This window comes from Macaca nemestrina, chromosome 9 (genome assembly GCF_043159975.1).
Source record: "Macaca nemestrina isolate mMacNem1 chromosome 9, mMacNem.hap1, whole genome shotgun sequence".
Taxonomy (NCBI): Eukaryota; Metazoa; Chordata; class Mammalia; order Primates; family Cercopithecidae; genus Macaca; species Macaca nemestrina.
Window position 1 is genome coordinate 86,565,492 of NC_092133.1, and position 13,893 is coordinate 86,579,384.

General features: G+C 57.9%; 2 protein-coding genes across 2 annotated transcripts in view; both read left to right on the forward strand.

Annotated features, from left to right (window-relative positions):
• Positions 1 to 3,970: 3,970 nt before the first annotated feature.
• Positions 3,971 to 6,388, forward strand: LOC105486641 (solute carrier family 18 member A3). Its single transcript, XM_011749587.3, has one exon. It carries the CDS (start codon positions 4,412 to 4,414, stop codon positions 6,008 to 6,010), a length of 1,599 nt encoding a protein of 532 aa, XP_011747889.2. The 5' UTR covers positions 3,971 to 4,411; the 3' UTR covers positions 6,011 to 6,388.
• A 775-nt stretch (positions 6,389 to 7,163) lies between these two features.
• LOC105486642 (choline O-acetyltransferase) overlaps positions 7,164 to 13,893 on the forward strand; it is a 52,842-nt gene continuing 46,112 nt past the window's right edge. The window contains exons 1-4 of the mRNA XM_071068721.1: positions 7,164 to 7,291; positions 7,860 to 8,171; positions 10,182 to 10,284; positions 13,408 to 13,599. Of these exons, the coding sequence (XP_070924822.1) occupies positions 7,164 to 7,291; positions 7,860 to 8,171; positions 10,182 to 10,284; positions 13,408 to 13,599 (735 nt within the window). The remainder of the gene's footprint in view (positions 7,292 to 7,859; positions 8,172 to 10,181; positions 10,285 to 13,407; positions 13,600 to 13,893) is intronic.

A 13,893-nucleotide genomic window follows, 5' to 3' on the forward strand; every position in this document is an offset into this window, starting at 1 on the left:
ACTCCCACACACCAGGACTCCCCCGTCCCCAGCAAGCCCCCCACCCCCAACATGGCACTGATCCAGCAAGGAAGAAATTTTAGTCCATCAGACTGTGGACACAGTTGTATCTTGTGGATAAAATGAGAAGAAGGGTTGTCAGCTAGAAATCACCAATTTGTCCCGATCCATACAAAATAATAACAATTAAGCTCCTACTAGGTATCAAGCATTGGGCTAGACACTTTCAAGCGAGCTATCTCTATCTTTAGCTATCTCTATCTTTAGCCATCCTGCAGCAGGGCCACATGGCGGCCGGGAGCAGGATGCTGGAACTAAATCACCTGCATGTGAATCCCATCTTTACCACTTGTGAGCTCTCTGACGGAATGCATTACTTTACCTCAGAGTCTTTGCCTATAAGAAAGTAATATGAAGGTTGGTGAGAGAATTCAATGAGTTAATGCTTATCAAATGCTTAGAACGGTGCCTGATGCCTTATAAGCTCTTCTGTGTGTCTAGTAAACACGTTCTTTCCTTCCTCTGCTCATTCAACTTTCACTGAGCACCAGATATGAATGCTGCCCTAACAACTGCTATTTCTGGTTGAGAAAGGAGAGAAAAATGCTTCCATTTTCTCCTACAGGATTGGATGGGAAGTTCTCTGTTGCCTGCAAGTTATGCTCAGATAGAGGAGTCGGGAAAGGAATTTACCAAGCGTTCGAATGAAGGGGACGCCAGAGGGGCGGGGTCTCCGAGTGAGGCTTCTTGGTTGCAGTGGGGCCGGGGCCAGAACCCTGGACAGCTCCCCGCAGCTGGCTGGGAGAGGAGGCTTTTGCCAGCTCGTATCTCGGCTCAGACCCTCCGTAGCCTTTTGCTGCAGGGGCCTCTCGCCTCCCTGCAACCCGGGCACCCCAGTATTTGGAGCCATGATGGATTGGGGTGGTGGAGGGCTGCCCTCTGATCTGGAAGTTAGAGAATGAGGGAGTTTAGTGTCTTTGGAGCCTCCTTAGGGAGCCAGCCCAGGACCTTCCTCCTCCCATGGATCTTCATCTGCCCCTCACCCCTACACTGTCAGCGTGCGGCCACCTTGGAGATGAAGCAGCAGGAGCACAACGCAGTGCTGGGAATAGGGAAGTAGTGTAAGGACCACAAAACAGGTCCCCCAGCCTGGGTTTAATTCCAGGATCTGTTGCTGGGAGCTTGACCAAGCAACCCAGCATCTCCATGCCCAGCTTCCTCACCTGGTAAGACCAGAGGAATAGCACCTACACTGCACCAGGATTGTGGGAGAATGGAGTAAACAGCACACATAATATTCCTGGCACAAAGCAAGTAATAAATGAGTGTGCCTCCTGCCACACAGGAACTGAGGACTGGAGAGCTAGTCATAAGCCCTGAGACAACTTGGCTTCATGCTCAGGAACAGCCATGTGGGCCAGAGGGCTGGAGATGTGGTCTGCACCTTGAAGGCCCTGGGAAAATTTCTCTCCTCTAAGATTCCTCTGTTCTTCAGCCACTAGACATTAAAAAAAAAAAAAAAAAAAAAAAAAAAAAGGTATCCTTCAAGTCCTCCTCTCTTTAATCAGACAGGGAAAACAGCATGTGCATAAATAATAATTGTTTTGTAGGCTGGGAGACTGCCCCTTTAAGAGCCTCATAATGGGAGAGTCAGAAGAGCCCAGAGATCTCAAACTCAAATGAATAGAGAACCAGCAAGTGGCATAAGTGTGTGAAGTCAGCTGGGGCGAGACTAGGATGCGCTGGAGAGTGTGCATGTACTGACTAAAGGCTATCAAATAAAATTTAAAATAATTAGCCCACCCCCAAAGAGCCCTTCTGCAGCACACACTTCTGCTAAGGGCTGCAGTGAGTGGGCTCTCACCTCAACCTGAACCAGGCGGAGGCTGAGGCTGGGCCCCACTGAGGGGCTGTGACTTGTCCAAGGTCATCCAGGGCCAGGCCTGTGCCCACACTGGGACTCTTTTCCTCCCTCAGACAGCGGGCACTTCAGCCACTGCAGAGCAGGTGCTAGCAGCCCTTCAGTGGATGAGTTTCTCCTCCTTTCCCAGGGTGACTGGGTGGGTGGAGGGATTGAGCAACAGGTGACCAGGCTGCCCCCTCTCACCCTGACACAGTGGTCCCCATCCCTTCATCCCACAGCCATCTCAGGGACAGCTGGAGACACTCCAATGTCTTCTGGGTCCTCCACCAACCCAGACAGAGCCTGGAATCACAATGCCCACCTAACCAGAGGGATCAGCCAGCTAGCCAAGTGCCCCTCCCCGCCGTGTCTTTCATCTGTTCTTCACAAGACCCACAACTGAAAAATGAGGATAAACCGCATATTCTACACACTACAACAACATATGAAGTCCTTATACTGCTCTTAACTGTGTGACTGGCCACCTTAGCAGTAAGTACTATTATTACTCCATTTTACAAAGAAAGTAACTGAGGGACAGAGAGGCAAAGTAATTCCCTGCAGGTACTCTAATGAGTACATGACAGAGCTGGGAGCCATCCTGGTTGTCTGCCTCGAAAGCCCACACTCTTTGCACTGCATGGCGGCACTTCCTGCGGGGTGGGGGGCACGATGGGAGAAGCATCTGCGTCTAATGCTGCTTTGCTTTTGAGGCCAGAAAAATGAGAAGGCTCCCCTCTGACTCTGGAAGAGAGAGGCAAACTGTAATCTCAACAACACAACCCCCACCTCCAACCTCAACCACCCTGGAGCCTCTCTCCCGCCAGTCCGCCCACTGGAACACGGCCTCCATGTGCCATCCAGGGTCAACGCCGCTCTGGGGACGCGTCAGGCCCAGCGCACAGCCTGGGCAGCTCGGCCTGCCAGCTGAGCACGGGTGCCTCAAGGGGTGCGGCCCTCCCAGAAGGAAGGTGAGTCTCCCTGGAGCCTCTGACGACAGCGAAGTGGCTGGGCGCTCTCCGGGGAGTGGGCGCGGCACCCAAGAAGGGTTTCTTACAGTTCCAAGAGAGGACCCCAGCCACAGTCACTCCAGAGCCCACCCGGGGCTTGGAGGAGGCTCTGGAAAAGGAGGGATGGGGAGTGTGCAGAACAGGGGGCGGAGGCTGGCAGGAGCCGAGGGAGGGCTCGGTCGGGTGCGAAGAGTGCCTGGGAGGAGCTAGAGTGGGGAGGGGGTGCGGTGGCGGGGAGAGAAGAGGCGGAGCTGGGGGACCCGACCGCTAAAGCGGAAAGGGGGATTCCAGGCAGGGGGAGTGTGGCCAGGCAGTGCGAGAGGGCGGCAGCGGCCAAGCTGATATTCGCGACCCCGGGTGGGGGCGAGGCAACTTCTGCCCTCAGTCCCCACAAGCTCCCGGCCGGGATTCGCTGCAGAGAAATTCTGCGGAGGGGCCGGTGGGTCAGAGCCAGGCCAGGCAGTTGCTGAGCCTTCCCCTCCCCTCCCGGCGGGGTGTGTGTGCAAGGGGCCAGGGGGCGGAGTCGGAGAAAGGGTTGGGGGTGTCCGTGTCCAGCGCTCGTCCGGATGCCGCTCCACAATCCAGCTGCGAGAACAGATGGACGCAGCGGCGGCTCACCTCGGGGGCTTCCTGCCCGCTGTGCGCAAAGGTCCAGGCTGAGGCGGAGATCGCAAGCCTCCGGCTCCCGCCTCTCTCGAGGGGCCGCGAGGAACAGGCTGCCGCGCCTCCCTCCCCAGGAGGAGAAGAGTGGGCGCTGACCCCGCGGGTCCTAGAACCGCGGGCGGGGGGCGGGCAGGGGGAGGGCAGAGGGTCGGCTCCGGGCGCGGAACACCCATCCCAGGGGCTGGTTCAGGACTTCCGCACCGAGACCCCTTCCTGGGCCTTCAGCCCTGGAGCATCTGGGGAGCGGACCCCTGTCCTGCCACGCCCCGCCCCCGGCCCCCGCCCCGCCGACGTCGCATTAGCATGAGCGACGCAAGTGGCCCGGGCACCACTCGGGGGCTGGGACTCGCCGCGTCACAGCCCCGAGTGGAAGGGAAAAAAAAAAGAGGAGGCGGCGGAGGAGGCAAGAGCCGACGCGAGGGGAGGGGAGCGCGGCGGCGGGGCTAACGGGCGGGCAACCGGGCGGGCGGCAACAGCATGCCCCTCGGCCAGCGCGGGCGGCCTCTCAGCGCGGTGGGGGCTGCTCTGCGCGCGCTCAGGGCACAGTGCGCCCAGTCTCCGGCCCCGGCCCCTCGTCGCGCCCGCCTTCCCGGCCGCCCCTGAGCCCAGCAGCCGCGGGTCCCGGGAACCGCTAAGAGTAGCGGCAACGCCTAGCCGGACGGAGTCCTTTCCTTTGCCGGGACGCTGGGCCATGAGCCCCGCGGCCACCTGAGGCACGGGGGGTCTGCTCGGCCAGGACCGCCTCCCCGAAGTACCGTGCCCTCGCCTCTGCACTGCGGGACGCCAGCGCTCGGCCCTGGCGGAGGCGTCCTCGGAAGAGCATCGGGGTGGGGGCATGGAACCCGCGGAACCTGCGGGCCAGGCCCGGGCGGCGGCCACCAAGCTGTCGGAGGCGGTGGGCTCGGCGCTGCGGGAGCCCCGGCGGCAGAGGCGCCTGCTGCTGGTCATCGTGTGCGTGGCTCTGTTACTGGACAACATGCTGTACATGGTCATCGTGCCCATCGTGCCCGACTACATCGCCCACATGCGCGGGGGCGGAGAGGGCCCCACCCGGACCCCAGAGGTGTGGGAGCCCACCCTGCCGCTGCCCACTCCGGCCAATGCCAGCGCCTACGCGGCCAACACCTCGGCGTCCCCGACGGCTGCGCGGCCAGCGGGCTCAGCCCTTCGGCCCCGCTACCCTACGGAGAGCGAAGACGTGAAGATCGGGGTGCTGTTTGCTTCCAAGGCCATCCTGCAGCTGCTAGTGAACCCCTTGAGCGGGCCCTTCATCGACCGCATGAGCTACGACGTGCCGCTGCTCATCGGCCTGGGCGTCATGTTCGCCTCTACGGTCATGTTCGCCTTCGCCGAGGACTACGCCACGCTGTTCGCCGCGCGCAGCCTGCAGGGCCTAGGCTCAGCCTTCGCCGACACGTCTGGCATAGCCATGATCGCCGACAAGTACCCGGAGGAGCCGGAGCGCAGTCGTGCACTGGGCGTGGCTCTGGCCTTCATTAGCTTCGGAAGCCTGGTGGCCCCGCCCTTCGGGGGTATTCTCTACGAGTTCGCCGGCAAGCGCGTGCCCTTCTTGGTGCTAGCTGCCGTGTCGTTCTTTGACGCATTGTTGCTGCTGGCGGTGGCCAAACCCTTCTCAGCGGCTGCACGGGCTCGGGCCAACCTGCCAGTGGGCACTCCCATCCACCGCCTCATGCTGGACCCCTACATTGCCGTGGTGGCCGGTGCGCTCACCACCTGTAATATTCCCCTCGCCTTCCTAGAGCCCACCATTGCCACGTGGATGAAGCATACGATGGCGGCTTCCGAGTGGGAGATGGGCATGGCCTGGCTGCCGGCCTTCGTGCCTCATGTGCTGGGCGTCTACCTCACCGTGCGCCTGGCGGCGCGCTACCCACACCTGCAGTGGTTGTACGGCGCGCTAGGGCTGGCTGTGATCGGCGCCAGCTCGTGCATCGTGCCCGCCTGCCGCTCCTTCGCGCCGCTAGTGGTCTCGCTCTGCGGCCTCTGTTTTGGCATAGCCCTAGTCGACACAGCACTGCTGCCCACGCTCGCCTTCTTGGTGGACGTGCGCCACGTCTCAGTGTATGGCAGCGTCTATGCCATCGCCGACATCTCCTATTCTGTGGCCTACGCGCTCGGGCCCATAGTGGCGGGCCACATTGTGCACTCGCTGGGCTTTGAGCAGCTCAGCCTTGGCATGGGTCTGGCCAACCTGCTCTATGCTCCCGTTTTGCTGCTGCTCCGCAACGTGGGTCTCCTGACGCGCTCCCGGTCCGAGCGCGATGTGCTGCTTGATGAGCCACCGCAAGGTCTGTACGATGCGGTGCGACTGCGTGAGCGTCCTGTGTCTGGCCAGGACGGCGAGCCTCGCAGCCCGCCTGGCCCTTTTGACGAGTGCGAGGACGACTACAATTACTACTACACCCGCAGCTAGCATCCCCACTCCTCCTCCAGCCCACCCACCCGCCTTGGGTCAAGGCGGCTGCTCTGCAAGCCCACGGGCCAGCTCTGGCTCAGGGTCCACCTCCTCCAGCCAGTACCCCAACCCCTCCTCAACCTTGACTTCTGCCCGAATCCCCTCCCTGTGACCCATTCCATATCCCTTTCTCTCTTGTCCAGTGGGGCTTGGAGCACCGAGGCAAGCGAAGCCATCGCGCTCCTTGCAGAGGTGATGAGGACCCCGAGTCCCCATCTGCGGCTCCCCTGTGTAGAGCCTGCATCTGTCTGTCCTTCCTTCCATTGCTCTCAGTGCCAAACTTGGGCCGCTGCACCGCGGTGCCTCCGCCCAAATCAATAAATCGTGTCTGTCCCAGGAGGCCGAGTCTCTTTACTGGTGGGGGGTGCGTGGTGGGGGGCAGGGCCAGAGCAGAGGGGAGGGTGAACTGCGTCTCCAAGTCCCAAACCAGGCCTGAGCCAAACTAACAAGCAGGTGCCTGTAGCTCTTTTTCTACCTGGAAAAGGGAATAGGAAGGAAGCAAACCCAACAAAGGCTGTCACCCACGATCACCAAGGAGCACCACGCTCCCGTGGGCCCAGGACAGATCCTCCTTTCCAGGCCCAGCGCAGAGCCCGGGGGTGCCTCCCGGAGTAGCCTGAGGACCCGCTCCAGCTGGGCACGCCAGGCCCCGCCCTTTGAGGACACGCCTCAAACCATCCACAGAACTCTGAGGCGCCTGGGCTGAGCTTCCCTTCAGACCAGAATCCCCGCCCCGTTCAGGCTTTGAGAAAGAAGTAGGAGCCGAGCATTCCAGCAGAGGAAGAAAAACGGCCCATCTTTTAGAGTCTGACCTCTGGAAATGTGTGTATGATGTGATATGTGTGTGTTTATTAGAGAACTAGGCTCTGTCCTAGGAGGAGTTGGGGAGCCGTGGTCGGTGTTTGCTGTGTCCCTGTCAGTTCTGAGGGTCTGAGTCTTGAAGGGAGAGATGCGAGTGTGCGACCTGGTGCCAACCCCCACTGCCACCCTATCCTGAGTGGGAGCAGCGGCCCAGGACTGTCAGGAAAGTTTCCCATCCTTAGTCCCAGCCCTGAGAGCCTCAGGCCAGCGTTTGCGCAACACTCCCTGTTCCGAAGACCTTAGTCTGATGATGGAGGGAGAGTCTTCCCATCCCAGCGTGAAGATGCTGCAGGTCAGGGTCGCCTGTGTGTTTGCTGCCTCTGTGGGGGTCTGCTCTGCTGTTGTGCGCATGTCTGTCCCCGATCTGCCAGTCGGGCTGTGTGTGCCTGGGCGGAGTCTGCCTTTGTCAGTCTGTCTGTGCTGTTTGTGTGTGGGGGTCTCTATCTGGGGTGGGGGATGCTTTGGTCTGAAAGGAAAGTCTGCCTCCTGCCGCAGTCCTTAAGCATCCCCATGTCTGCCATTAGAATTGTCCCAAGTCTGTAGCACCCACCTCTGCTCCCCACCCATAGAGCCAGCAGGAATTGGATGGTAACAGAAAGGGAAGTCCTGCATGAACATTGAACCCAGTTATTGTTTCTTCTTATTATTTTGAAAGACGGTGTAGTAGGGTTTGAGACTGGTCTGGATGGTGGGGAGAGGAGGGCAGAGAGCAGAGACTTCCTCAGACCCAACCCTCTCCAGGACTCTGAGCAGCAGCACCCCAGGGCTAGAATAATGGGGTTGGGGAAGTGCGGTGACTGGGGAATGGTGAGCTAGGGGCAGGGGTCGTGGGCGGGACAGTGTTCTGGACCCCTTCTAGAGCCTAAATTTGTTGCTCTAGTTCCTCCAGGAAGCCCTCCAGGTAGATTCTGGGGGCCGGGAGCTGGGATCCCTGGGCGGGAAGCAGGGGAAGGGATGGGGGACTGAGGACCGCGAAGAAGAGAGAAGAAGAGGGTCTTGGGGGAGGGAGGAAATGCAAGAGAGAGGAGGGAGGAGGAACAAGAGGAAGGAGAGAAGTGCGGCCAGCTTGCTTTCTCCAGTCGGGTGGCCGCGGGGACCTGGGCGACGTCGGAGGCCCTGCCCAGAACCCAGGCGGCAGCCCCCACCCTCGCGCTGCGACACGCCCCCCACCCCTTCCGGCTCACACCCCCGCCCACACTCCTGAGTGGTGCGGTGCAGCGGCGGCCAAGGCAGCAGAGCCGAGGAGAGCAGGTGAGAAGCAGGGCTGGGCTGGGCTGGCGGAGCGCGGTGCCGGGAGCAAGGGCGGCGGTCGGGGGCTCTATCCAGGGACAGCATCGGGGCCGAGAGGCCCAAGGACTCGTGGAGTCCTCCGAGTCCTGCGCAGCAGCGGCCGTCGGGGGTCAGCTGGGAAGCTGCAGGATTGCACTGCTTCTTTGCCTGGTCTTGGGGAGGCTTGACCATCAGGGCTTCGGGACTCCAAGCGCATGTTCTCACTTCACTTGGCCCAGCATCTGCTAAGCACTTTCTGTGTCTAGTCGGAGGGTCCGCGGGTCTGACCCAACTCGCCTGAATTGCTGGTTCGCAACCGCCTCTCCCGGGAGCAGGGGGTGGGGAAGAAGGATCAGCCGCTGGTGGCAAGTCTGAGCCAGGACACAGCTGATGACAGCCTGTGATGACCGGCCAGACTGGGGTTGGACCTTCCGGGCAGAGCAGGCAGCCCTTGGAAAGCCAGGCTGGCAGGATCATGGGTGCGAGGCACAAAACAGACAGACAGACATATTCACACATACACCCTCTAGGCATCCGCCCAGTAGTGATGCAGGAAGAGGAGCTGGCAGGTGGGACCACCAGGAAACCATCCCACCCAGCTCTGCCCTCTTCTTCAAGCTCAAGGTCCCTGAGGCCTGACTAGTGTCTCCCAAATGTGGGGGTGGGAGGGTCCGGGCCAGAGCAAAAGGAGGCATTGGCTGCATTGTCTGCAGGTCCTTTTCCAACCTGACCTTGTCCTTGCTGTCCCCTCAAAAGACTGCCATGCTCTGGTGAATGCTCACCAGGATGCCACCTCTTTCACTTTGCAGTTGGGGGCAGCCCCTATGAACCCACAGCACTGGGAGGCCTGGGAACCAGCCAGTCGAGAGTGTCCCTGCACTGTGCCAGCAAGGGCTTTACATTCTTTGCCCAGAACTGCAAGGCAGCCCCAGGCTTCTCCATCTTTGGGCCTGGTTCATCCATCTTTCTCGACTCTCTGTTCCTGGCAACAACCCTGCCATGTGCCCATACGTGGACCATGCTTGCCTCTGGGTAGGGGTGGTGTTGGGCGGGGAGGGGGTGAGGAAATGAGCTAAACATCAGCTTTAGACTTGAGAGAGAATAGAGTGTGGGCTGGTGGAAAACATCAGTATGTGCCTGTGGAGGCTTAGGTTCAGGGGGATCTCAGAGGATAGCAATTGTGACCCACAGCCTAATAATAACAGTCTTTGCCCTCTTGGCCTGGCTCACTTCTACTGTACCTTCAAAATTAATCTGCCTCTCCCCAGACTAAGGCTGGTGACCCCTAGGGGCCCTGGCTGCCCTGCCTCCCTACATACCTCCCTGGGCACTCCCATGGCATCTACACTGGCAGCCTGCAGACCCGAGACTGCCTAGGTCACAGTCCCTCCAGCAGGCCCAGAGTCTCCCTGCCCTGGCCACAGGCCAGGCTCCCAATTAGCCCAGATGCATCCTGGAGCACAGGGCCTTAAAGGCCTCCATTCACCCACACATGCATTTGTTTCCCTCAGTCAACCAACTGAGGAAATTCACCCTACTCCACACCAGAGATGTGGCCAGGCCCCAGAGATGAAGCCCTGAGCACAGTAGGTATGGTCTTACCCTTCAGAAGCTAGTGGGAAAGAGAGAGCTTGATCAGCAAAGCACTTATCTATTGGATTCCAGGCAGGAACAAAACCAGCACTCCGCCAGCAACCCCTGGTGGATTTGGATTGCCCTGGGGTGGTCAGCTGGCCTTGGGTGGCAACAGCCCCATGAGAGCAGACCCTCACTTTAGGAACCACTGTCTCCCATATGGGGGCCCAGAGAGAACACTGTGGTCAGCACACACAGCTGGAACTCGAGACTGGGGCCAGGCCTACAATGAGACCCCTATATACAACTGTCAGGCTCTGGCCTCCCCATGGAGCTGGGGTAGGGGTCTGTTGGTGGGAGGTGGAGGGTTTGTGATAGGTCTATGTGGCTGCTGTGTTGATGCTTCTCACTTCTTGGTCCCCAGGTCCACACTCTGCATCCCTGGATCAGGACTCACCAAGACACCCATCCTGGAAAAGGTCCCCCATAACATGGCAGCAAAAACTCCCAGCAGTGAGGAGGAGTCTGTGAGTGACTTTTGGAGTCCTATCTCAACCCTGCTTTCCCCACCCACATGCCCTTGCTTGCAGAACAGTCCTGACTGAGACTGGCCCCTAGCATTTGCCTGGCCCCAGCCCTGTCCTCTACTGGCACGAGGCCCAGGCTACAGCCCCGCCCCCAGCTTGCTGAGGATCCCAGAAGGGCCTGGAGGGGCTGAGATGGGCCTCAGGGTGCCAAGGGAATGCTAAGAGCTAAACTTCCAAATCCCTGGGCCAGGCTAGGCACTATCTTTCCTTTCAGGGCCTCTCTTCATCCCAGCTTCCACTTCTGATAGCTTTGAGCCCAGTGATTTTGCCTTAGGGTGGGGCTGAATTCCTACTCCAAGCCCCTCAAGTCCCAGCTCCAGCTGCTGTCTCTAGTTCAGCCTTGGAGCCTTAGGCACTATGTTCTCCACTGGCCTGAGACAATGCCATCCTCCCTGGGCAGGCATCCTCCCTCCCACCCCAGCCAGCCTTCGGGTGGCAGAGCAACACACCCGATTTCAGGTTGCTGCATGTGTTTCCCCTTTCCCACACTTGTCTTTTTGCCACTCCTCTTCCCTGTTCCCCCTTCCCCAAGCCCTCATTTGAAACCCTGAACAGAATTTTCTGGCTTCTCCCCAAGAAGCTGCTCACTCCATTGCCCTGACCTCTGCAGCTGACAAACATCTATTGTCACCTCTGGTCCACTGGCATGCTTCTCCACCCACCCCATTGGGCTGTGGCTTCCTTAAGAGCAGGCTCTGTTTCTCCATCTCTCTGAGTTCAGCCCAGGATCTGACTCACATGAACTGCCCAGGAAATACGGAGTTTTGGAGTATTACCTGAGACTCCCAGGTCCAAAGACCCTCTTAGTACAGGGCTAGAAGTCTGGGAGAGTCTGGGGAGGATCCCTGGGGGGGGGCTGAGACGTCTGAGCTGCGATTTCCTGCTTTCTTTTTACCCACTGCTGATTCCCTGTTAGCCAGGCTAAGTCACAGTGTACTGTCAGAGCCTAGAAGAAGGCGGGCAGTGTCTGGTAGAGGCTCTAGCCAGACTTGTGGGCCCTTTTGGCCAGGCCATTAACTGGGCTGGGCTTTCTGTAGGTGCTCACCCACCCACCCACCCATCACACAGACCACCCCCCACCGCAAGAGATGGAACAACCAGAACAGCTGGGTTGGGGGCCCAGACCTGGCTCGCTGGGGTTGAGCAGGGCAGCCTGGGATGCTGCCCAGATCTGTCCTCGCATCATTCCCCAGGGCAGAAGCAGCCCGTAGTTGGCATTGACACCCCACCCCTACCAGAGAAGTGAACCCTAGAGGCAGGATCAGACAGGCAGAGGCCGCCATTCATCCATCAGCAGCAGGGGCAGAGAAGGAGGTGCTTTTAAGGGGCCTCTTCACTCTGCAGCCTACGGGGAGGAACCTTTACTGTCTCATGGAAACTCATCACTGCACAGAGGAGAAGCCCCTGAAGGAAGGTGCCTCACTGTCTACCAGCGTGTCCCAGGAACCATGTTGCAGAATTCTGGTCATTAGGGCAGCACTGAATTATGTCTCTCATCCAAAGCCATCTTTCATCCTTCCAAATCTCTCCAGGTCTGCCTCCTGCCCCTCAGGTCTGGAGATCAGTTAGATTCTGGAGCCCCAGCTGAGAACAGTTTATAAATTAAGAGTGACTAGCAGCCAACAATATCAGTCACAGGACTATTTCATCTTAGATCCATCCTTCATGGCTTAAAAGCACTTTCACATGCATTAGGTCTTTAATCCTATGAGAGGGAGGGCTCACTACCCCCATTTTACAGGAGAAGAAATTGGACAATTTAAGCAATATTATTATAAGTTCTGCCTTCCTATTGTCAGTGGCCAAGTGAGGGACAAGAAGAGGAAAGGAATGGAAAAGGGAGTGAAAGGGAAGGGAGAGAACGACCCAGGAGAAAGAAGCAGAGTGGACATGGAAGACTGATTTTAGCTCCTTGTCTGCCATCAGATTTGTATGTTACCTTGGACTAGCTACTCCACTCTCTGGGACTCAGTTTCCTCATAAATAAATGGGAAGTCGCAAAATTGAAGCCACACAGAAGCCTTCTGTGGTGAAAGCTGCTAGTAAACTGAGAGGCACAGCATGCGTATAGGAGGGCGGAGTCGGGGGGGTTCTTCCCAGGCTCTAGCCACACTTTGGGGCCCCCAAAGAGTATGAGTTTCCACTTGGGAATTCTTCTGGCAGTATAAGACAGCAAGGTCGTAACATTTTAGATGTGCCTATCCGAGGCCAGTTGTTTCCCCCATTTAATTCTCTCTGTGTTCCTCTCAGGTAGGAATTATTATTTATGTCCTATGGATGAGGAGCAGAGGCTTGGAGAGATTTGGAGAGGAAGGACATTCACTGCATCCCCCCCCACCACTGCCCCTAACACCCACATGAAACAAAATCCCCTGCCTGGGTTTTATAAGTAGGAGGGACTTATAAGAAGCTCAGGGCATGAATCATCTTCTGAGGAAACCTCTTGTAGGATTCTAGTCATTAGGGCAGCACTGAATTGTCTCTCATCCAAAACCATCTTTTATCCTTCCAAATCTCTCCTTAAGAGTGCCCCCTTCAGGTCCAGAGATCAATCAGATTCTGGAGCCCCAGCTGGGAACAATCCTAAATTAAGAGTCACCAGTAGCCAACAATATCAATAACAGGACTATTTCATCTTAGATCCATCCTTTGTGGCTTAAAAGCCCTTTCATATCTATTATCTGTTTGATCCTATGAGAGATAGGGGTTACTACTCCCATTCTACAGAGGAAGAAACTGAGGCACAGAGGGAGGGTGACTTGCCCAAGTTTGCAGAGCTGGTCAGTGGCAGGGTCAGGGTACAAACCCAGGTCTGTCTGGTGCCAATATCACCATATTTTCCTCTACACTTTACCCCTTTCTGGGGACAGAGCACAGTGAGGTCAGGGACCAAACCAAAACTTCCTAAATTCATAATTTTGCTGAGCTGAGCTCTAGAAATGGACAGGCCCCAGGGTAGAGAACAACACAGGGGCAGAACGACACAGATACTAGGGACCAACCTGGAGACAGGCATGGGGCGCACATATGAGAGGCACAATGCCTATGAACCCTCTTCTCCAGGGGCTGCCCAAACTGCCCGTGCCCCCCCTGCGGCAGACCCTGGCCACGTACCTGCAGTGCATGCGACACCTGGTGCCTGAGGAGAAGTTCAGGAAGAGCCAGGCCATTGTGCAGCGGTTTGGGGCCCCTGGTGGCCTCGGTGAGACCCTGCAGCAGAAACTGTTGGAGCGGCAGGAGAAGACAGCCAACTGGGTAAGAGGGGCAGACAAGGGACCCATAGAAGAGGGGCAGGAGGCAGACCTGGAGACAGAGGGAATTCGGTGAGAGGCAGGTATGGGACAAAGACAGGGCAGAAGGAGAGACGAGGGACAAGGATGGAGGATAGGGGTGGGAACAGGCAGGTGGCATGGATTGGAGGACAGGAAGGGACAAGGATGGGAAACAAACAAGATGAGGAACGGGAAATATGGATAGAGAAAGAGGAGGACAAATCGGGGACAGGAATAGGGGACAGATGGGGACAGAGATCGCATCAGGAAAGAAGAG

Bases quoted from the DNA above. Each gene is read 5' to 3' on its own strand.
- LOC105486641 (XM_011749587.3), top strand. From the start codon at position 4,412: ATGGAACCCGCGGAACCTGCGGGCCAGGCCCGGGCGGCGGCCACCAAG.